General features: G+C 41.2%; 1 protein-coding gene across 1 annotated transcript in view; it reads right to left on the bottom strand.

Annotated features, from left to right (window-relative positions):
- The window catches only part of NEDD9 (neural precursor cell expressed, developmentally down-regulated 9), a 200,962-nt gene that overhangs the window by 98,908 nt on the left and 77,192 nt on the right, over positions 1–24,862 (bottom strand). Inside the window, exon 2 of the mRNA XM_030929528.1 lies at positions 24,640–24,803. Within this exon, the coding sequence (XP_030785388.1) occupies positions 24,640–24,651 (12 nt within the window). The 5' untranslated portion in view covers positions 24,652–24,803. The remainder of the gene's footprint in view (positions 1–24,639; positions 24,804–24,862) is intronic.

Here is a 24,862-nt window from a genome sequence, read left to right as displayed (position 1 = left end):
AGGCTGGTCTCGAACTCCTGGGCTCAAGGGATTCTCCTGCCTTGGCCTCCCAAAGTGCTAGGATTACAGAGGTGAGCCACCATACCTGGCCAACAGGGTGGCAGAGCCCAAAGATGAAGAAACCTTGGTCCTTGATAAGTTTGAGCCAATGACTTAACCAACCTCAGGATTACTCTTTTTTAAAAATATTTTTAATTTTTATTTTAATTTTTATTTTTTTTGAGGCAGAGTCTCGCTCTGTCACCCAGGCTGGAGTGCAGTGGCATGATCTCGTCTCACTGCAAACTCTGCCTCCTGGGTTCAAACGATTATCGTGCCTCAGCATCCTGGGTAGTTGGGATTACAGATGCACACCACTATACTCAGCTAATTTTTGTAGAGACAGGGTTTCGCCATGTTGGCCGAGCTGGTCTAGATCTCTTGGCCTCAAGTGATCCACCCACCTTCGCCTTCCAAAGTGCTGGGATTACAGGGATGAGCCACTGTGCCCAGCCCTCAGAATTACTCTTCTCCAAGAATTATATTATGTGATATCATAAATGCTTTTACTGCTTAAGCTATTTTTAGTCAAGATTTCTGGTACTTGACCTGTAGCGCAAGGTACCCTAATACACGGTTTCAGGTGTTAATCTCCTTTAATTCAGTAATAAATTGTAGAGATTAAAAACATCATCTGAACCTCTCAGTGGCTTTTGCTCACTTCATCCTTGGAGCATTTTTACTGTTTGACTTCCATGTTACCATGTTTTCCAGATACTCTCTTGACATCCCTGGCTGTTCCCTCTCACTGTCTTTTCTCTGATGCTCCTCTTCTCTTTTCTAGCAAGTCACTGCATGGGTGACCTTATCCAGTGCCATGGCTTTAATGGCCATGCAGACAGTGATGACCACAAATGGAAGTCTCTCTAGCCTTGACTCTTCCCCTGAAGCCCAGCTGTGTGTATACAACTACCCACTCAACACGAACCCTGGATATCTCATAGACAATGCCAACTTCACATTTCCAGAACAGACTTGCTCTCCTTCCTCCAACCTTCACTATGGTTCTATCTCTCAGTAAATGGCATTCTCCTTTGCTATACCCAATATTAGAGTCATGTTTTACTCTTTTCTTCTTTCATGGCATGGAACCTAAACCCTACATCCCATCCTTCAACATATATCACATATCTGTTTCTTGCCTGTTTCACTACTACCTTCTTTGTTCGTCTAAGCCACCAGTATCTCTCTCCTGAGCTATGGCAACAGCTCCTCACTGGCTGTTCTGCTTTCCTCTGGCTCCCCTGCGATCTGTTCTGGGTATATCGGCCCAAGTGATTTTTCTAAACAAGGTCAGATCTTCACTTTCCCTCTGGACCTCTCCAGTGGTTTCGTATCTCACTTGGAATATACAGAAAAGTCGTTAGGATCACCTACAATGCCTTATATGGTTTGGCCTTTGGATGCCTCTCCAACGATTTCTTTATTGCAACTATACAGGCTTCTTTTATTTTCCTCAAACACTTTGAGCAAACTTCTACCTTATGACCTTGGCATTTGCCACTCCCATACCTGGAATATTCTACCAGCTAGCCAGCTGTCGCCTCACTCACTGTTTTCAGGTCTCTATTCAACCGTTGCAGCCTCAGAAAGAACTAGCATTCCCTGGCATTCTCCATCTCTATACCCTATTTTATTTTTTATTCTTGAAATCCCTTACTCCTTCATAACCTATTAGAACCTTTGTGTTTATTTGCTGATTACCTATATCTTTGGCTTGGATATAAGCTCTGTGAAAGTAGGGATTTTGTTTTGTTCACTGTTATGTCCATTGCTCTTTTTTTTTTTTTTTTTTTTGGAGATGGAGTCTCACTCTGTCACCTAGGCTGGAGTGCAGTGGCGCGATCTTGGCTCACTGCAAGCTCCGCCTCCTGGATTCATGCCATTCTCCTGCCTCAGCCTCCCGAGTAGCTGGGACTACACGCGCCTGCCACCGCACCCGACTAATTTATTTTTGTATTTTCAGTAGAGATGGGGTTTCACCATGTTAGCCAGGATGGTCTCGATCTCCTGACCTCGTGATCCGCCCGCCTCATCCTCCCAAAGTGCCAGGATTACAGGCATCCCCTGCTCTTAAAACAATACCTGACCATGGTGAGAGGGTGGTGAGGATTTGCTGAATGAATGAATGAATGAATGGCTCAAATGCCATCCTGTTATTGTAGATCACGGAACTTGAGGAGAATCTTGGTTCCCCCCAGAGAAGGGAAAAAGGCATTTGAGATGATTAGATTCCAGAGTTTTCCTCTCTAGCAATAGTCACCACATGGATGACCTCACCCAGTGCCATGGCTTTAATGACCATGGCAACCTCCTCTTGCAAAAGAGGAAAGATTTGGGATCTAATAATCTTGAATGCCTCTTTCTTGAATCTTGAATTCTTTTCTCTTTCTATTACTTTAATACCGTCTCCTACACACAAAGGTTAATGATTGGTTTTCCTTCAAAGGTAATTCGTGTTTTTATAGGGAACAAAGTCAGCAAGCACAGAAATGGATTTCCAATTAGACAGTTTGTGTCACCAAGCCAGGAGGGAGAGTTCACGTGTGTGTGTGTGTGCAAGGGTGGAGGATAGTAGTGGTGAGTGATGAGAGGCATGCAGAGTCTTCCTGGGTTTGGAAATCATATCACAACATAAAACCAGTCTAGTTTATATGAGAGGTGATCTGGTCACTTCTTTACTCTAGAGCAAGGGCCAGGGTTAGTGTAGATGCATCCTTATGAAAATGTCGGTTCTCTAACGATTGCAGGAGCAATGAGGAAATATAATTCATACAATCTCCTCCAGGGTTTTAGACCCCCAAGATAGGCCAGAGTGAGATTAAGGAAGCCACTAGTAAAGCTAATTGTGGTGGAGATTTGCCTATCATGGTGAGATCCTGCACAGAGATGTCTGACATAGCATCTTAAATACAGCATCCAAAGAATGGAATGTTCCTATTCAGGGTCAGGCCTTTTAAGAACAAACCTACTGGCCAGATGCAGTGGCTCATGCCTGTAATCCCAGCACTTTGGGAGGCCGAGGCAGGCAGATCACGAGGTCAGGAGATTGAGACCATCCTGGCTAACACGGTAAAACCCCGTCTCTACTAAAAATAGAAAAAAAAAAAAATAGCTGGGCTTGGTGGTGGGCGCCTATAGTCTCAGCTACTAGGGAGGCTGAGGGAGGAGAATGGCATGAACCCGGGGGCGGAGGTTGCAGTGAGCTGAGATTGTGCCACTGCACTCTAGCCTGAGCGACCGAGCAAGACTCTGTCTCCAAAAAAAAAAAAAAAAAAAAAACCTACTTCCAGCAAATTCAGTTCAGCCTCGATTATTCAAAACAGTTGAGAAGCATACCTGAAGGTATTAACCAGGTGGTCTAGTTTGCTACATAAGCAAATAATATCTACCCTTTATTGGATACTCATTATGTTCCAAATACTATGTTAAGTGCTATGAAAATCAATGATTGCTAATATTTATATATTCATGTAATAAATATAATATAAAAATTACTAACATTTATATATTAATATAATAACTAATATTTATTAGTTATATGACAAGAATAGTTCTAAGTCTTTAGTGAGCTTATTTTATTCTTATGAAGACTGTTCTGAGGGAGGTGCCTGTATTTTCTGCGCTAAGCTGATCAGAAAACTGAGTTCTAGAGAGACTGTGAGTTTCCCAAGGCCATTCAGTTATAAGTGGTGCAGCTGGGATTTGAACCCAGGCAGTTTGCCTTCACAACTGGTGCTATGTTAAACTGCATAAATATTAAACTCACTTAACATTCATGACTTTAGGAAATAGGTGCTATCGTTTCCTTTTTATAGTCCCTGCATTGTGTTGCTGTAAGAAGCCTAAGCCTCTGGTGCCTTTAGCTTGTCAGTCTTGAAGGGGAAATTGATCATTTTCCTGACAGTCTGATACTGAGAAATGTTTACAGTTCTCTGTACACCAAAAACCATAAAACCACTGTTGAGAAAAATTAAAGAAGATATAAATAAATGGAGAGATATAATGTGCTCATGAATCCAAAGACTTAATATTGGTAAGATGTCAGTTCTTCCTAAATTGATTTATAGTTTTGATATCACCCCCATCAAAAGCTCAGTAGGCTTTTTTTCATAGAAATAAACAAATCGATTCTGAGTTTCATATAGAAACACAAAGGACCTAGAACAGCAAAAACAAAAAGCAAAACAAAAATCCTCAAAAGCAAAAATCTTTATAAAAGAAGAACAAACGTGGAGGATTAATATCGCTGGACTTCAAGAATTGCAAAACTATACTAATCAAGACAATGTGATATTGGCTTAAAGATTGACAAATAGATCAACGGAATAGAAATAGGCCTACACATCTATATGGACAACTGACTTTTGACAAAGGCACAGAGAAACTTTAGCAGATGAACAGTTCTTTCAACAAATGGTGCTAGTACATGTGGATATCAGGAAACAAAATAGTGCACTTCAGTTCATACCTTTCATTATATAAATATTAATTCAAAGTGGATCAGAAATAAATATAAAACCTAAAACTATAAAAATACAAGAGAAAACGTTTGTGACTTTGGGTAGGCAAGGATTTCTTAGTTACCACACCAAAAGCATAATCTGTAAAAGAGCAAACTAATAAACAGGACTTCATAAAAATTAAAAACATCTGCTCTTCTAAAGATATTGTTATTAGAATAAGGAGACAAGCCAGACACTGGAAGCAAATGTTTACAATATATAAATCTGACAAAGTGATTGTAGCCAGAATAGATAAGAAACTCTCAATACTGTATAATAAGAAAACAAACAACCCAAATAGAAAATGCACAAAATATTTGACCAGACATTTTATTGACGAGGACATACACAGATGACAAATAAGTACATGAAAAGATGCCCAACATCATTAGGCATTAGAGAAATGCAAAGTAAAGCTACTAGAAGGTACCACCACATACCTGTTAGAAAGGCAAGAATTAGAAAGAAAATCTGACCATAAAATGTGTTGGCAAGGATGTGGAGGAACTGGAACTCTCAAACACTGGTGATGGGAACACAGTTAGGCAGTTTCTTAAGAAGTTAGGAATACACTGATCATATAATCTAGTCACTGATTCTTAGGTTTTTATCCAAGAGAAAAGAAAGTCTATGCCATACAAACCCTTTTATAATGTTTTTAGAATTTTATTTCTAATTGCCCCCAGCTGGGAATAAACCAAATCTCTATCAAAGGTGAATGGATGAACACACTGTGGTCCATCCATATGAAGAATACTACTCAGTCATAATGAAAATAAATGAACTATTGATACATATTACAACATAGATACAAATCAAAGTAACTATTCTGAGTATAAGAAGCCAGAAAAAGGTTATATAAGAGATGCATCATTTATATAATTTTCTGCTATATCCAAACCGATGTATAGTGACAGAAAGCAGATTAATGGTTGCCTAGGAATGGGGATGGGGGTAGGAAGCAGCAGAGGTGGGATTACAAAGGGGCGTGAGAAAACTTCTGGAGGTGATGGATGTGTTTGTTATCTTGGTTTTGGCAATGGTTCCACCAGTGTATATATATGTCAATATTATCAAAATTTACTTTAAGTGGAGGCTTCTCTATTTAGTACAATTGTCATTAATATGGAACTTTTCATGGTTATCTGGTTGGGCTCACACAATTTTTTTTAAAAAAAGGTATTACAGATTAAAATAATTTATATTTTAAACATGTATAGTTTATTGTATGTCAGTTATGCCTCAATAAAGCTGTTTAAAGAAGCCAAGTAGGCTGGGCACGGTGGCTCACGCTTTTAGTCTCAGCACTTTGGGAGGCCGAGGTGGGCAGATCCACTTGATATCGGGAGTTCAAGACCAGCCTGGCCAACATGGCAAAACCTCGTCTCTACTAAAAATACAAAAATCAACCAGGCGTGGTGACATGTGCCTATAATCCCAGCCACTCAAGAGGCTGAGGCAGAAGAATTGCTTGAACCTGGGAGATGGAGGTCGGAGTGAGCTGAAATCGTGCCACTGTGCTCCAGCCTGGGTGACAGAGTGAGACTGTCTCAAAACAAAACAAAACAAAAAAGTAGTTAATGTCTATGGACATAGGTTTATACATTTCTGACAAGCTGGTATGAAGGCATAGTAGTGCACAAATCCACACACACACACACATACACAACACACAAATAAAAAGTGTTATAGGGGCTACAGATAATGCTCTTGAGTTTTTAGGCAATATTCTTCATCGCCTTCATCCATTCTCCTCTACGTACTTTTCCTACACATTCCTATTTAATGTTCTGTTGTAAAACCTTCTGACTTGGTTTTGTGTGAAATCTACTGCCTCAAGTGCACAAGCTTCCAGATGGGGTTGGAGTTGGGGGCAGAGAGTAGCAAAGGGATAAGGCTAAGACACTAACCCATCACCCAGCAGGTAAGAAGTGTCACTTAACCTTCCAGCTTCTGGAAGCTGAATTTTGTAATGAGCTGTCACTGTCTTTATCACCTAACAGTTACTGCAACTAAGTAGGGTGGTATAAAACCTGGAAAACATTACTCTGTCAACAGTACTGATATCTTTGATGAAGCTGTCTATGGCAGGGTCCCAGGTACAACTGAAAATCAGCACATGGCCTGTTAAATGGTTTAGGTTCTTTCCATCCCACCACTCTGCAGACTGCTCCTGGCTTGTGATATGCCAATTGTTTGGTCAGATCACTAGAGGTGGTCATGTTGTTAGAACATCCTGATCTTTACTTTACACGTGGCTCAGTCAAAATTACACAGGCTGGTTCAGCCACAGTTCAAGAGGAGTATGGCGTGTGGCCTGGGGTGTTGCTGGGCAACATTACTGCCTGTCTAGCTGCACGCCGTAGGGTGGTGTTTACCTTAAAAAGTACACCCTGGTCTAAGGTCTGTTAGGCTCATAAAAGTGATTTTGTTGGCATTCTTAGGGTGGAGTCAGCACACCATGTCAGATATAATTAAATTAGTTTAAAATACTCTATACAACTGACAAGTAGACCAGAATGTGTTGAGGCAGAGCTGCCAATAGTCTCACTACATGAGGAGTCAAATTATCACAAGGTTGCTTGGTGTCCACAGGATCAGAACAAGTGCTCCTAATAGACCTTAGAATGGTGCTGTCAATGGCTTGAGGCTCACAACAGGGAACATCTCATAAAGGGAACCGTAATACTTTTGATCAATACTGCCAAGACTATGTTTTTCTTAGATGCTTCCATGTCCAAGGACTATGCCATCCAGAAGGCCTTTCTGACCCTCTGATTCTCCCTCTTTCCTGCTTCCTTGGCTGACCAACCCCTTCTGTTCACATACCTTTCATTCAATCAGGCACAATGCAGCCACTTGGCATTCTGCTCACTGACTTACAACCATATACTCATCTTCCTCATTACTATACCCTGGATCAGTAGGACTGAAGTTTAAGAAGTTCCCACACTCTTCTATCTCACAGATAGATGGATGATTTATTGGCTTCCATAATTAGCTAATGGCAGCCATTTTGTTTCACTAGTGTGTATGTATTGAATGTATGCATTTTGCTAATTTAACTCTGAAAGTTTCCTTACTTCCAAGTCCTTTGGGGCTATCTAACCAGCTTGCCTCTCCTCTCCTGCCATTGATTTGGTTCCAGATTTTGCCATAAACTAACCTATACTCAGCAAACCCATTCATCTTATTGGCTTCAAACAGGCTGTTAATAAAATGGATACAATATTTCTGGCTCACAAGAACAAACATTTTTTGAAGAGGTGGAACAGTTAGCTTGAAAAGTAGAGCTTGAGATGAAAAACTGAACAATAAAAGCACATATCATTGAATTCTTCCATTGTACTCTTTTATATCTGATCTGTAAAATCTAGGAAGTGTGATTATATTTTGGGAAAAGACAGCCAAATTAAGTAATATAATTCTGGTACTGCTATAAATCTATTTTCTATTATTATTGTTTGATTTTATGTGGTAATATTTAGGTTAAATCAGCACCATACTTTGCAGTCAAATGGCAGATTTTATTTTATTAATTAACTAATTTATTTATTTTTTGAGATGGAGTCTCGCTCTGTCGCCCAGGTTGGAGTGTAGTGGCACGATCTTGGCTCACTGCAACCTCCACCTCCTGGATTCATGCCATTCTCCTGCCTCAGCCTCCTGAGTAGCTGGGACTATAGGCGCCCACCACGCCCAGCTAATCTTTTGTATTTTTAGTAGAGACGAGGTTTCACCGTGTTAGCCAGGATGGTCTTGATCTCCTGAGCTCATGATCCGCCCGCCTCGGCCTCCCAAAGTGCTGGGATTACAGGCGTGAGCCACCGCGCCCAGCCGGCAGATATTATTTGTATTTATTTTCTCTTCCTAGCTGTTATAGGTCGGGGTGGGGAGGATAAGGAAGGAGAGAAGAAGATCTCAGACTATTAAATAATTTGTCCAAGATCCTTAAGAATAAGAGGAACAACACGCAGCCTTTAATTATTCAATGCCGGATCTCCAGGTGGAAATTTAAAAATTTAGGCAAAAAATCCTATCAGTATATAACCTCCGTAATGGTAAAATCAGAGTTTAAAAAAATAGGTATGTAACTAACTGCTCCATTAGCACTGGTGTAGACGGTTCCACGGGGGCAAAGATGCATGAAGGTTTTCACACAGGAGTTCTTTCCACTAGCATTACCTCCTCCAGACAGCCTTAAGAATCCGTTAAGGAGACTCCATTGGCCTATTTGCCTATGTCCATTTCCTCATTCTTTAGCAGGTGTTTGTTGGAAACCTCTGTTGTTTCTCACATTTGCTCAGAATTGCGAGGAGGACAACCTTTCAAGGCATATGTTTTCATGAACCACAGCGACGCTTGCAAGTCAGGCTGATACCATCCAGACCTTCACTCCCCCGAAACGCTGTCTCCACCTTTTAAGCTATCTTGACAGAATGAAACACAAAATACAAGTCTTAGTAGGTGACTTCTGGCCTCCAAATAAAGCATTATGGGGTATTCTGTTTCTATTTTCCTTGACTTTCCCCCAAGTAATTTTATATCCCTTAGGAGCCAAGAAGCATTTCCTGTAATTAGGGTTGGCTACTGGCACTTGCTCCTTGAAGTATTCATCCCAGACCAAGAGGCATTGCCCTGGAACTGCTGGTTTTGCAGCAGAGTAGTCATATTCCTCCTCACCCTGGAGTCCTGGATAGAAGAGCAGGAAACAAAGCTCCAACTGTACCTTGAGACCATATGAACCCTTTTATCCATTAATTGGAATTAATAGGGATGGGCAACAGGCCCTTTGGTGAACACCGAACTGGGCTGTCACTGACTAGCTGTGGGTAACATGTCTTCCGGGTCTCAGTTGCCTCAACTGCAAAACCTTAAAAGGGGGTTGAAAGAAAGGGGCAGCTAACGTCTCTCCGAGGCAGGCACTCCCAGCAGCTGTGCTCTTCCTTCTATCTCCCTGCTTTCTTCGGATTTATACTGATGATGTGATTGAGTGCTGGACGATAGAGTGCCAGTGGAAGTGATGTGCCCTGCTTTCCAGCCTGCTCCCTAAAATGTCCCACACCCTCCCTCTTGAAGAAGAGGGAGTGTTTAACATGCTGGAAGTGAAAGACCCTGAGATACTGGAGCCCCATGATGGAAGAGGCCCAGATCCCCGAGGTCAGCTGTCTGGGAGAGTCCCTGACTGGCCCACGAGTGAGAACAGTGTGTTGTGCTGAGATGCTGAGCTTGTACGATTTCCTTGCTACCGCAGTTCACCACGGCACTATCCTCATGAAAGTGCTCTACTGCGTCCAGAATTCTGTGTATCTAGGGGATGGCAGAGCACAGGGCAGAAATAGAATGAGATTTTTAACATGAGCAGGAAGCACTCCATGTAAATCTACTGTTTAATTGGATATTGTACTCAAAGGTGCTTCTCTAAATGAGCCAGTAAAAACCTGAGTGGGAGTTGGATAATACTTAATGGATAGGGGTGCGTAGTTTCGGCATAACAGTGCCTCTGTGGGTTACAGCACCCTGGTCAAACCTGGAAAAATAGTTTCTTAGAAAAGAATAAAGGCAAACTATGAGGAAATGGTCATGGAAGTCTCTCTCACTAATAAGAAGAGAACTCAGAATGTCTTGTTATTAGCAACATAGATCTCCAACTAAAGGGTTTACCTACCCCCACACTTGTGATGTTTGCATGGAGATGGTGAGTCCAGGGTTACCTTTGAGTTCTCTGTCATTGTCATATTTTTGCTGTGCTGCTTCCAGAATCTTTTTCATCATATAAAAAGTGATTAGGTCTGGGTGGCTATTGATCGTTTGGGGAAAATAGACTTACTTTAATCCTTCTTCAGAATGGATTCCCAAGGTAAGATTTTCATCTAGACTTATTTTTACTGAGTGAAAGTGCCATTTTCAAGAAACTCCCAAAACTTTATATTTTAGAAGAAGTGAGGCCCATCTGTGGGAAAAGAAAGCCACAGAAGACACTGAAAAACCACATGACCCGGCGTTAAATCAAGAAAAGCGTCTGGTAGGCCTGGGAAAGCCTGTTTAAGCTTCGAGGTCACTTTCTGCATCTCAGCTCCTGTTTATTTTCTGGACCTTGGTCAGCGTCTTCTTGACAGTGTAATTTCTGCAGTGCAGCTGGACTTTGTGACCCGTAATCAAACCCAGAAAGCTTTCAGCAATGCCATCTGGGTGGGGGGGCTCCATTTTATTTGGTTTAAATGAAAAAGTTAAATCTCTATCCAGACATGCCCGTTTGCAGGCCCAATGACTCTTCCACCTGCAGGATACTTCATCTTTGAATATGCTTCTCATTTTCCAGACAAGCTCAGGGGATCTGCATCCTCCAATAAAATTCCTGTCTGCACAAAATTGCCTTTTAGTGGTGATTTATAACTCAATAAAATGACATCTCAAAAAGGAGAATGGGTTTGAGTCTATAACTGATGTGAGTTAGCATGTTTTGGCTTTAGAATACACGGTATTTACACAAGGGGCAGTGGTCTCTGTGATGTGATGTGGAGATGTACATCCGCAGAACCCATGACAAGGAGGGAGGTGCAAATGTCCTCAGGCATCCTCTAAGCACAGACCTCCCTGGGCTCTAATAGAATGAATATTCTTACTGAGCTCAGCCTCAAGCAAAGGGCTTCATGGTTTTCTGGGTATCAGAAACATCCATGGAACTTGCTAAAATTATACATTCCTGGGCTCCACCCTAGAACCCATGAGCTAGATTCACTAAGAGCAGGGTGGGGTCCAGGGATCTGTAGTTTAACAATCTGTACAGGTGGTTCCAGTCACATACTTGAGAAACCACTTTAAGTTGAGAAACACTTCTAGTTTGTAATCAGTCACCACAATGAACTATTTGCTGCAAAAAGGGGAAGGGAACAAACGCTTTTAAAATGCCTTCTTTGTGTCAAGGGTTGTTGCTAGACAATCTAAATCTGTGGTTGTTTTTTTGTTGTTGTTTAACTCTTGCAACAGTCCAATAAGATTGGTATTATTATATTCATTTTGGAGGTTCAGAGAGGTTAAGGATTATTAGCAAACAGCAAGGTAGAGATTTGAACCCAGACCTTTCTGGCTCCACAGTGCACTTTTTCCACTAACCCATGTTAGCAGCCCAGGTTTGGGCCAAATATTTTCGAGTTCATAGTGTGTTACCCTTTGATCTACTGAGAGATATTGTGAGAAATGTCTTTGTTTTCTATGCCCCCCACTCAGCTTTATAGAGGCATATTTGACAAATAAAAATTGTATACAGTTAAAGTGTACAACATAACGCTTTGATATACGTATACATTGTGAAATAATGACCACAACCAAGCTAATTGACATATCTGTCACCTCACACGGTGACCGTCTATGTGTGTGTGTGCTGAGAACATTTAAGATCCACTGTAGTAGCAAGTCTCAAGTATTTATTAAATATGGTGTTTTTAACCATATCACCATGTTATTTATTAGATTCCCAAAACTTGTTCATCTTGTAACTGAAAGTGTACTCGTTGACCAACATCTTTCCAATCCTCCCAGTCCCCCAACCCCTGGTAAGCACAATTCTACTTTCTGCTTCTATGAGTCTGACTTTTTAGATTCCATATATAATGTGAGATCATGCAGTATTTGTCTTTCTGTGCCTGGCTTATTTCACTCAGCATAATGTCCTCCAGGTTCATCCATGTTGTCACAAATGACAGGACTTCCTTCTTCTTCAAGGCTGAATAGAATTCCATTGTGTGTGTGTGTGTGTGTGTGTGTCTGTATGTGTGTGTGTGTCTGTATGTGTGTGTGTGTATCACATTTTCTTTATCCATTCATTTATTAATGGAATCAAATCAACACTTAGTTTGATTCTATATCCTGGTTATTGTGAATAATGTTGCAGTGAACATGGAGGTGCATAGAACTCTTTGAGGTACTGATTTCATTTCCTTTGGATATATACCCAGAAGTGGAGTTACTGGTTCATATGACAATTGACAACTGTATTTTTCAATTTTGAGGAACCTCCATGCTGTATTCCATAATGACTATACCAGCTGATATGGTTTGGCTCTATGTCTCCACCCAAATCTCATGTTGAATTGTGATCTTCAGTGTTGGAGGAGGGGTCTGGTGGGAGTGTGGATCATCGGGTGGATTTCCCTTTTGCTGTTCTCGTGATAGTGAGTGAGTTATCATGAGATCTGGTTGTTTGAGAGTGTGTAGCACTTCCCCGCTTTGCTCTCTCCCTCTCCTGTTCCAGCCATATAGGATGTGCTGACTTCCCTTTTGTCTTCTGCCTTGATTCTAAGTTTCCTGAGGCCTCTGCAGCCATGTTTCCTGTAACGCCTGCAGAACTGTAAGCCAATCAAACCTCTTTTCTTTATAAATTATCCAGTCTTAGGTAGTTCTTTATAGTGATGTGAGAACAAACTAATATACCAGTTTACATTCCTACCAACAGTATACAAGGGTTCCCTTTTCCATATCCTCAACAACACTTGTTAGTGTTTTTGATGATAGCCAATTGGGGTAAGATGATATCTCTTTATGGTTTCGATCTGCATATCCCTGATGATTAGTGATATGGTTTGGCTGTGTCCCCACCCAGATCTCATCTTGAATTGTAGCTCCCATAATTCCCACATGTTGTGAGAGGAACCTGGTGGGAGGTAATTGAATTATGGGGGCGGGTCTTTCCTGCGCTGTTCTCGTGGCAGTGAACAAGTCTCACAAGATCAATGGTTTTGTAAAGGGCAGTTCCCCTACACAAGCTCTCTTGCCTGTTGCTATGAAAGACGTGCCTTTGCTCCTCCTTTGCCTCCTGCATTGGTTGTGAGGCCTCCCCAGTCATGTGGAACCATGAGTCCATTAAACCTCTTTTTCTACATACATTACCCAGTCTTGGGTAGGTCTTTATTAGAAGTGAGAGCAGACTAATACAATTAGTGATGTTGCACACCTTTATATGTACCTTTTGGCCATTTTGTATGTCTTCTTTTGACAAATGTCTATTCAGGTTCTCTGCCCATTTTTTTTTTTTTTAGCCAGGTTATGTTTTCTTGCTTTTATTGTATAAGTGCGTTATATTTTTCTGGCTATTAACCTATTATCAGATGGATGTTTTGCAAATATTTTCTCCCATTCTGTAGGGTGTGAGAAGTTTCTTAAGAAGACAATGGTAAGTCCTTCCACTCACTTGAGGAGAGTAAATTTCAGATTTGTAGTGGACACTGGGGTCCAAGACCTGAGACCCACTTCAGGCTGAGTAGTCAATCATTCTGTCAGCTATGGAAGGGTTGGCACCTAGCAGCTTACTGCAGAGTCCCCTCTTGAGATTGTCCCCAGCTGAGGCACAGCATGCCTCCTCCCTGGGGTGGCCTGCTTGCAGTGACTGTCCAGGAAGAGGTATAAACTTCCAACTACCTTGCCTCAGTTCAGACAACATGGAAGGACATCCCAGCTTTGGAGGGCCTCTGTGACTTGCTGGGGCCTTTATCCTGATTTCAACTTCTTCTTCTGCCTAATCCTGCTTCTTCTGCTGCTTTAACAGTTTCCCAAGAGCACTCTCCACAAACTTCCGGCATGCCAATCTCCATCTCAAAATTTGCTTCTCTGGGAATGCAACCTGTGGTGTTCAATCAAATTGTCCCTGTAGATGCATTACACTCACATTAGGCATGTGATGGACTGAATTGCGACCTCCATCCCAAATTCATGTTGAAACTTTAACACCCAGGAACTCTGAATGTGACTGTGTTTAGAGATAGGGTCTTCGCAGAAGTAATTAAGTTAAAATGAGGTCACATGGATGGGCCCTAATCTAATATGACAGGAGTCCTTATAAGAAGAGGAGATGAGGGCACAGCCAAGCAGAGGGAAGACCACACAGGGAAAAGACGAAGGTCTGCAATCCAAGGAGAGAGGTTTCAGGAGAAATCAACCCTGTGGACACCTTATCTTGGACATCCAGCCTCCAGAACTGTGAGAGAATAAGTTTCTGTAGTTTAAGCCCCCATTCTGTGATACCTTGTCATGGCAGCCGAAGCGGATACAATAGGCGGATTTAGAGGTTCTTCATTTTGATCCTGATTCTTTCATTTTTATAGTTAAGGAACAACTCAGAAATCTGAACAGGTTAAATTCTCTTTTAAGTATAATGAAACAGGATGGTAATTCTCACTAGATAGTGTTTTCATATTCTAGACAATATGTCAGGATAATCATGTTTTTAGAGAGGTGATAAGGAGTATGCATTATCTCTCTCCATCACATCTCTCTGTTTACAGCATTTACCACAAACCTGGGGCAGATTTAAATACATGGCGTGGATCAGTACTTTGGACCTGCAGTGAACTTGTATTTAGTGAGAAAGAATGACAAAATTTTCTTTCTTTCTTTCTTTCTTTCTTTCTTTCTTTCTTTCTTTCTTTCTTTCTTTCTTTCTTTCTTTCTTTCTTTCTTTCTTTCTTTTTTTTTGAGACAGTCTCGTTGTATCGCCCAGGCTGGAGTGCAGTGGCATGATCGGGGCTCACTGCAGCCTTAACCTCCCGGGTTCAAGCCATTCTTCTGCCTCAGCCTCCAGAGTAGCTGGGATTAAAGGTGCACATCACCATGCTCGGCTAATTTTTGTATTTTTAATAGAGACAGGGTTTCGCCATCTTGTCCAGGCTGGTCTCGAACTCCTGACCTCAGGTGATACTCCCACCTCGGCCTCCCAAAGTGCTGGAATTACAGGCATGAGTCACCTTGTCCCCCCTGTAATTTTTCAAATTCTGTCAGTCAACACTTTCTGGTCCTCTGTGAAGCAAGGATATGGTTTGGCCTTTTTTCTTTTTCTTTTTTTTTTAGACGAAGTTTCACTCTTTTTGCCTAGGCTGGAGTGCAATGTCATGATCTCTGATCACTGCAACCTCCACCTCCCAAGTTCAAGTGATTCTTCTGCCTCAGCCTCCCGAGTAGTTGGGATTACAGGTGCACACCACTATACCTGGCTAATTTTTGTATTTTCAGTAGAGACAGGGCTCCACCATGTTGGCCAGGCTGGTCTTGAACTCCTGACCTCAGGTGATCCACCCACCTCGGCCTCCCAAAGAGCTGGGATTATAGGCATGAGCCACCACGCCCAGTCAATTTAGCTTTCTTTTCTTTAGATAAACTGTAACATGCTATGTCTGGCTGCTGGCTTCCTGCCCTAATTCAAAGGTGAAAAAGCTTTGTAGTTTAATTTTTTTTTAGGTTTTCATTTTTTCTGAGCCAGTTCCTTTATCCTTTATTGTCTCCAGTGGAGCATTGGTAAATGTTTAACTACCAGCTCTTTGAAAATGAAATAAAACAGAACCATCCTGGGAAAAGAATGCTGCAGGGTGCCAACCTCTCTGCAGCCAAGGACAGCTCTCCAGGTGTGAGGAGACCTCTCTGCCTTCCTCCTCACACTGATATTAGTGCAGTTCCCTCAGGGCTTGCTTTTATTTGTTGAGGCTTCTTGTAAGGGGTTTAATTTTAAGAGTATTTATGAGTTTAGCACAGGCTTCCCCAGTGAATTTTTCTGTCCATGCCCTCACTCATGATGTCTTCATTGTCACCTCTGGAACCAGAAAATTCACAGCTTAAGGAAGCTCAGGTGAGCAACCAAGTCTAGCCCCATCCAGATTCCCAAGGCCCGTTCTCCCACCAGGCCTTTCCTTATGCTCTGCATCTCTCATCTCCTTCAATGATTTCTTTTGGCTGCACTGACTTGACTTTTTATGTGTTATAAAACTCAGGAAGCTTCTATTGAGGGCTTAGTAGGTGCCAAACACAATTCCGAGCAACATGCATATTTAATCATCACAAGCCCTTCGAGGTAGGTACTATTCTCATTCTCATTTTGTAGGTGAAGAAAGTGAGGCACAAAGAGGGTTAATAACTTGTTCAAGGCCCTATTACTTGATAGAGGCAGGACTGAGATTCAAACCAGGCAGTATGGCTTCCGGTCCATATTTTTCTTTTCTTTTCATTTTGGAGACAGAGTCTTGCTTTGTCACCCAGGCTGGAGTGTAGTGGTGCAATCACAGCTCACTGCAGCCTCTGCCTCTGGGGTTCAAGCAATTCTCTTGCCTCAGTCTCCCGAGTAGCTGGGACTATAGGTGCGCACCACTACACCTAGCTAATTTTTCTATTTTTAGTAGAGAAGGGGTTTCACCATCTTGGTCAGGCTGGTCTCGAACTCCTGACTTCAAATCATCTGCCCACCTTGATCTCCCAAGGAGCCGGGATTATAGGCGTGAGCCACTGCACCCGGCCCCAATCCATATTTTTAACCAGCATCCTACCTGAAAAACAGCAGTAGAAATATACATATGTGTAGTGTGAAGTGGTGTGTGTGTGTGTGTGTGTGTATCTGTGTGTATGAAAAGTTAAAGTTTAATAATGCGGAAAAATCACTCATAAGTAATGGAATTAAAGACTTCAAAGGACTTTTTGATGCAACATAGATAATTCTAAAGCAAATTAAAAATTTTAGGTGGTGAAATTATGTTTTTTAGGTCTAGATTTCCAAAAGTTGAGGCTCAGCATGTATTGGAAATACCATAGAGCTAATGTTAATTGCAGAGATACAGCTGGAATGAAATACTGACTTGCTTCAGGGAATGTTTTTTCTCCCTGTCTCTCACTGTTTTGGTCTCAATTTAGTAATGCTGGTTGAGTAGGTATAAAAAATGAGAAGAGAGACATTTTTTGTTTCACTAGTCATAGAGAAATTGGTATTTGTATTGAATGGATTGAGGATTCACAAATAAATATAGTTTGTTCCAGTTTGGATTACTAATTTGGTTTGGTGGAAATCTCTGAAGTATCCAGTTCTGTGACAGAATTTTGCCATAGAATCTAGTACTAGGGAGGATTTTTAAGAGGTCATTACCTTGACCTTAAAACCAGTGAGTGGGCTATTGTCCAAGATGGCCAAATAGGAACAGCTTTGGTCTGCAGCTCCCAGCAAGATCGACACAGAAGATGGGTGATTTCTGCATTTCCAGCTGAGGTACCTGGTTCATCTCACTGGGACTGGTTGGACAGTGGATGCAGCCCACGGAGGCCTGAAGCAGGGCAGGGCGTCGCCTCACCCGGGAAGCACAAGGGGTCAGGGGATTTCCCTTTCTTAGCCAAGGGAAGCCGTGACAGACTGTACCTGGAGAAATGGTACACTCCTGACCAAATACTACACTTTTCCCACAGTCTTAGCAACTGGCAGGTCAGGAGATACTCTCCTGTGCTTGGCTCAGTGGGTCCCATGCCCATGGAGCCTTGCTCACTGCTAGTGCAGCAGTCTGAGATCAACCTGTGACACTGCAGGTTGACAGCAGGAGGGGCATCCACCATTGCTGAGGCTTGAGTAAACAAAGTGTCACAGTGTAAACAAAGAGACCGGGAAGTACGAACTGGGCAGAGCCCACCACAGCTCAGTAAGGCCTACTGCCTCTATAGATTCCATCTCTGGGAGCAGGGCATAGGAGAACAAAAGGCAGCAGACAGCTTCTGCAGACTTAAATGTCCCTGTCTGACAACTCTAAAGAGAACAGTGGTTTTCTCAGCGTGGCGTTCGAGCTCCAAGAATGGACAGACTGCCTCCTCAAGCGGGTCCCTGACCCCTGTGTAGCCTGACCGGGAAACACTTCCCAGTAGGGGCCGACAGTCACCTCAAACAGGTGGGTGCCTCTCTGGGACGAAGCTTCCAGAGGAAGGATCAGGCAGCAATATTTGCTGTTCCATAGCCTCTGCTGGTGACATCCAGGCAAACAGGGTCTGGAGCTGACCTCCAGCAAACTCCAACAGACCTGCAGCTGAGGGGTCTGTAAGAAGGAAAACTAACAAACAGAAAAGAATAGCATCAACATCAACAAAAAGACATCCACACCAAAACCCCCTCTGTAGGTCACCAACGTCAAAGACCAAAGGTAGATAAAACCACAAAGATGGGGAGAAACCAGAGCATAAAAGCAGAAAATTCCAAAAAACAGAGTGCCTTATCTCCTCCAAAGGATCGCAACTCCTTGCCAGCAAGGGAACAAAACTGGACAGAGAATAAGTTTGACCAGTTGACAAAAGCAGGCTTCAGAAGGTCGGTAATAACAAACTTCTCCAAGCTAAAGGAGCATGTTCTAACCCATTGCGAGGAAGCTAAACACCTTGAAAAAAGGTTAGATGAATGGCTAACTATTATAAACAGTGTACAGAAGATCTTAAATGACCTGATGGAGCTGAAAACCACAGCATGAGAACTTTGTGACACAGGCACAAGATTCAATAGCCTATTCGATCAAGTGAAAGGAAGGAAATCAGTGATTGAAGATCAAATTAATGAAATAAAGTGAGAAGACAAGATTAGAGGAAAAAGAATGAAAAGAAACAAACAAAGCCTCCAAGAAATATGACTATGTGAAAAGACCAAATATACATTTGATTGGTGTACCAGAAAGTGACGGGGAGAATGGAACCAAGTTAGAAAACACTCTTCAGGATATTATCCAGGATAACTTCCTGAACTTAGCAAGGCAGGCCAACATTCAAATTCAGGAAATACAGAGAACACCACAAAGATACTCCTCAAGAAGAGCAACCCCAAGACACATAATTGTCAGATTCACCAAGGTTGAAATGAAGGAAAAAATGTTAAGGGCAGCCAGAGAGAAAGGTCGGGTTACCCACAAAGGGAAGCCCATCAGATTAACAGCAGATCTCTTGGCAGAAACCCTACAAGCCAGAAGAGAGTGGGGGTCAATATGCAACATTCTTAAAGAAAAGAATTTTCAACCCAGAATCTCATATCCAGCCAAACTAAGCTTCATAAGTGAAGGAGAAATAAAATCCTTTATAGACAAGCAAATGCTGAGAGATTTTGTCACTACCAGGCCTGCCTTACAAGAAGAACACCTGAAGGAAGCACTAAACATGGAAAGGAATAACTGGTACTAGCCACTGCAAAAACATGCCAAATGGTAAAGACCATTGACACTATGAAGAAATTGCATCAATTAACAGGAAAATAACCAGCTAACATCATAATGACAGGATCAAATTCACACGTAACAATATTAACTTTAAATGTGAATGGACTAAATGCCCCATTTAAAAGACACAGACTGGCAAATTGGATAGAGTCAAGACCCATCGATGTGCTGTATTCAGGAGAACCATTTCATGTGCAAAGACACACATAGGCTCAAAATAAAGGGATAGAGGAAGATCTACCAAGCAAATGGAAAGCAAAAAAAAAAAAAAAAAAAAAAAAAAAAAAGCAGGGGTTTCAATTCTAGTCTCTGATAAAACAGACTTTAAACCAACAAAGATCAAAAAGGACAAAGAAGGCCATTACATAATGGTAAAGGGATCTGTTCACCAAGAAGAGCTACCTATCCTAAATATATATACACCCAACACAGGAGCACCCAGATTCATAAAGCAAGTCCTTAGAGACCTACAGAGACTTGGACTCCCATACAATAATAATGGGAGACTTTAACACCCCACTGTCAATATTAGACAGATCAATGAGACAGAAGGTTAACAAGGATATCCAGGACTTGAACTCAGCTCTGGACCAAGCGGACCTAATAGACGTCTACAGAACTGTACACCCCAAATCAACAGAATATACATTCTTCTCAGCACCACATCATACTTATTGTAAAATTGACCACATAATTGGTAGTAAAACACTCCTCAGCAAATGTAAAAGAACAGAAATCACAACAAACCGTCTCTCAGACTACAGTGCAATCAAATTAGAACTCAGGATTAACAAAGCCACTCAAAACTGCACAACTACATGGAAGCTGAACAACCACTCCTGAATGACTGCTGGGTAAGTCATGAAATGAAGATGTTCTTTGAAACCAATGAGAACAAAGACACAACATACCAGAATCTCTGGGACACATTTAAAGCAGTGTAGAGGGAAATTTATATCACTAAATGCCCACAAGAGAAAGCAGGAAAGATCTAAAATCGACACTCCAACATCACAAAAGAACTAGAGAAGCAAGAACAAGAAATTCAACAGCTAGCAGAAGGCAAGAAATAACTAAGATCAGAGCAGAACTGAAGGAGATAAAGACACAAGAAACCCTTCAAAAAAATCAATGAATCCAGGAGCTGGTTTTCTGAAAAGATCAACAAAATAAATAGACTGCTAGCAAGACTAATAAAGAAGAAAAGAGAGAAGAATCAAATAGACACAATAAAAAATGATAAAGGGTATATCACCACCAAACCCACAGAAATACAAACTACCATCAGAGAATACTGTAAACGCCTTCTAGAAAATCTAGAAGAAATGGATAAATTCCTGGACACATACATCCAACCAAGACTAAACCAGGAAGAAGTTGAATCTCTGAATAGACCAATAACAGGCTCTTAAATTGAGGCAATAATTAATAGCCTACCAACCCAAAAAAAGGCCAGGACCAGAAAGATTCACAGCCGAATTCTATCAGAGGTACAAAGAGTACCATCCCTTCTGAAACTATTTCAATCAATAGAAAAAGGGGGAATCCTCCCTAACTCATTTTATAAGGCTAGCATCATCCTGATACCAAAGTCTGGTAGAGACACAACAAAAAAAGAGAATTTTAGGCCAATATCCCTGATGAACATTGATGTAAAAATCCTCAGTAAAATACTGGCAAACTGAATCCAGCAGCACATCAAAAAGCTTATCCACCATGATCAAGTCAGCTTCATCCCTGGGATGCAAGGCAGGTTCAACATATGCAAATCAATAAATGTAATCCATCACATAAACGGAGCCAATGACAAAAACCACCTGATTATCTCAATAGATGCAGAAAAGCCCTTTGACAAAATTCAACAGCCCTTCATGCTAAAAACTCTCAATAAACTAGGTATTGATGGGATGTATCTCAAAATAATAAGAGCTATTTATGACAACCCCATAGCCAATATCATACTGAATGGGCAAAAACTGGAAGCATTCCCTTTGAAAACTGGCACAACACAAGGATGCCCTCTCTCATCACTCCTGTTCAACATAGTGTTGGAAGTTCTGGCTAGGGAAATCAGGTAAGAGAAAGAAATAAAGTGTATTCAATTAGGAAAAGAGGAATTGTCTCTGTTTGTGTATGACATGATTGTATATTTAGAAAACCTCATCATCTCTGCCCAAAATCTCCTTAAGCTGATAAGCAACTTCAGCAAAGTCTCAGGATACAAAATCAATGTGCAAAAATCACAAGCATTCCTATACACCAACAATAGACAAACAGAGAGCCAAATCATGAGTGAACTCCCATACACAATTACTACAAAGAGAATAAAATACCTGGGAATTCAACTTACAAGGGATGTGAAGGACCTCTTCAAGGAGAACTACCAACCACTGCTCAATGAAATAAAAGAGGATACAAACAAATGGAAGAGCATTCCACGCTCATGGATAGGAAGAATCAATGTCATGAAAATGGTCATTCTGAGCAAGATGATTTATAGATTCAATGCCATCCCCATCAAGCTACCACTGACTTTCTTCACAGAATTGGAAACAACTACTTTAAAGTTCATATGGTATCAAAAAAGAGCCCGCATTGCCAAGACAATCCTAAGTAAAAAGAACAAAGCTGGAGGTATGATGCTACCTGACTTCAAACTATACTACAAGGCTACAGTAACCAAAACAGCATGGTACTGGTACCAAAACAGATATTTAGACCAGTAGAACAGAACAGAGGCCTCAGAAATAACAACATACATCTACAACCATCTGATCTTTGACAAACCTGACAAAAACAAACAATATGGAAAGGATTCCCTATTTAATGAATTGTGCTGGGAAAACTGGCTAGTCATATGTAGAAAGCAGAAAGCTGAAACTGGATCCCTTCCTTACACCATATACAAAAATTAACTCAGGATGGATTAAAGACTTAAACAGCATAAAAACTCTAGAAGAAAACCTAGGCAATACCATTCAGAACATAGACATGGGCAAAGACCATGACTGAAACACCAAAAGCAATGGGAACAAAAGCCAAAATAGACAAATGGGATCTAATTAAACTAAAGAGCTTCTGCACAGCAAAAGAAACTATCATCAGAGTGAACAGGCAACCTACAGAATGGGAGAAAATCTTTGCAGTCTACCCATCTGACAAAGGGCTAATATCCAGAATCTACAAATAACTTAAACAAATTTACAAGAAATAAACAACCCCATCAAAAAGTGGGCAAAGGATATGAACAGACACTTCTCGAAAGAAGACATTTATGCAGCCAACAGACATGAAAAAATGCTCATCATCACTGGTCATCAGAGAAATGCAAATCAAAACGACAATGAGATACCATTTCACACCAGTTAGAATGGCGATCATTAAAAAGTCAGGAAACAACAGATGCTGGAGAGGATGTGGGGAAATAGGAATGCTTTTGCACTGTTGTTGGAAGTGTAAATTAGTTCCACCATTGTGGAAGACAGTGTGGCAATTCCTCAAGGATCTGGAACTAGAAATACCCAGTGATCCCATTACTGGGTATACACCCAAAGGATTATAAATCATGCTACTATAAAGACACATGCATATGTATGTTTATTGCAGCACTCTTCACAATAGCAAAGACTTGGAGCCACCCCAAATGTCCATCAGTGATAGTATGGATTAAGAAAATGTGGCACATATACACCATGGAATACTATACAGCCATAAAAACAGATGAGTTAATGTCCTTTGCAGGGACATGGATGAAGCTGGAAACCATCATTCTAAGCAAACTATCATAAGGACAGAAAACCAAACACCACATGTTCTCACTCATAGGTGGGAATTTAACAACGAGAATACATGGACACAGGGCGGTCAGTATCACACACAGGGGTCTGTTGGGGGGTGGGGACCTGGGGAAGGGATAGCATTAGGAGAAATACCTAATGCAAATGACAAGTTGTTGGGTGCAGCAACCCAACATGGTACATGTATACCTATGTAACCAATCTGCCCGTTGTGCTCATGTACCCTAGAACTTAAAGTATAATTTAAAAAAATCACTGTGATATGACAATCAAACTTATATTTAATGCCTTCCAGGGAAATCCTTTTGTTGCTTATCAAATTATTTAAAGAAAACATTTCTCGTTATATTTAACTTGGAATCTTTCCCCAGAAAGGAGATGGGGCTGCCCTTGGCTTGATGTGGTGCCCAGAGCTTTTTCATTTGTGTGCAGTTGATGGTTGATTCTCTGAGATACAGAAAACAGTCGATCAATCTCAACAGATAAGGGAATTCATCTTTTTTTTTTGAGCACGAATTACTCTATATGCCTTTTCTCATTTTATCCTCTGAATAATCTTCCTGCCACCATTTTATAAACGCAGAAACAGAGATTCAAAAGGGTCAGGTCACCGGCTTAAGGTTAACTCTACCACTAAACAGAACAGCAAGGACCAAAACTCAGATCTTTGTGACCCTCATTGCCACTGTGCCATGTGACGACGCCTACCTCCTTTAGAGGCCAACTAATAGGTAAAATTACGTATCATTTCTTCTATAAATTTTCATAACACCTTTAGGAAGCCTTGGTTAGATAGAAAAATTGATTATTTTAATCCTACACTGTACCCCAGGCCAAGCTGATTTTCTTGAGGAATGGCCGAATGGAAGTTGAATGGTTTAAAGGTGACTGGCAAACAGAGAAACAAGGCACCGAAGAACTGGCTATTTCCAAACCTGGGCAATCAGCTTCTGAATGAGTAGTTCAGTGGGTATAACTTCCAGGCTTGCTCAGGCACTATTATGATAATTGGAATAATCAATCTGCATCCCAGAAGACTGCTTCCCCAGAGATTTCTGGATGGAAGAGGATGCCCTGTGGGCATCAGTGTATCCATGTAAGAAATTCACTTAACAAAGCAAAATCTGGCAGTCTAAACTTAACAGTATTTTCCCCAAATGTTAGTTGCAGGCATGTATGCCAAAAAAAAAAAAAAAAAAAAAAAAAACCCAGCAAAAATACTCCCCACTGTTTTTATTATTATTGCAGGGGCTTTAAGCTGAGCAAACTGGAAAAAGGGGAATCACAGATTGTCTGTTTTTTTCTATCAGTACTCACCCTTGTCCACATTTTCCCCCAAGGAAAGTTGCAGCTCTGGATCTTGGAAAGGACAATTCCGATGTTTTATTCTTCCAACCAGTTTCTTCGTTTTCATAACTCTACTTGAAGAACACGTGATGTTTGCCAGTGTCTGACATTACGGACCTCACAGCTTACTGAATCTGAAAACAGGAGATAGAGATGGAAAGGTTGGTAAACTCTGAAAAAAATTGAGATGTTT

The sequence above is a fragment of the Rhinopithecus roxellana genome, chromosome 4, assembly GCF_007565055.1.
Source record: "Rhinopithecus roxellana isolate Shanxi Qingling chromosome 4, ASM756505v1, whole genome shotgun sequence".
Classification (NCBI taxonomy): domain Eukaryota; kingdom Metazoa; phylum Chordata; class Mammalia; order Primates; family Cercopithecidae; genus Rhinopithecus; species Rhinopithecus roxellana.
This window is presented reverse-complemented; position numbering and strand designations above follow the sequence as displayed.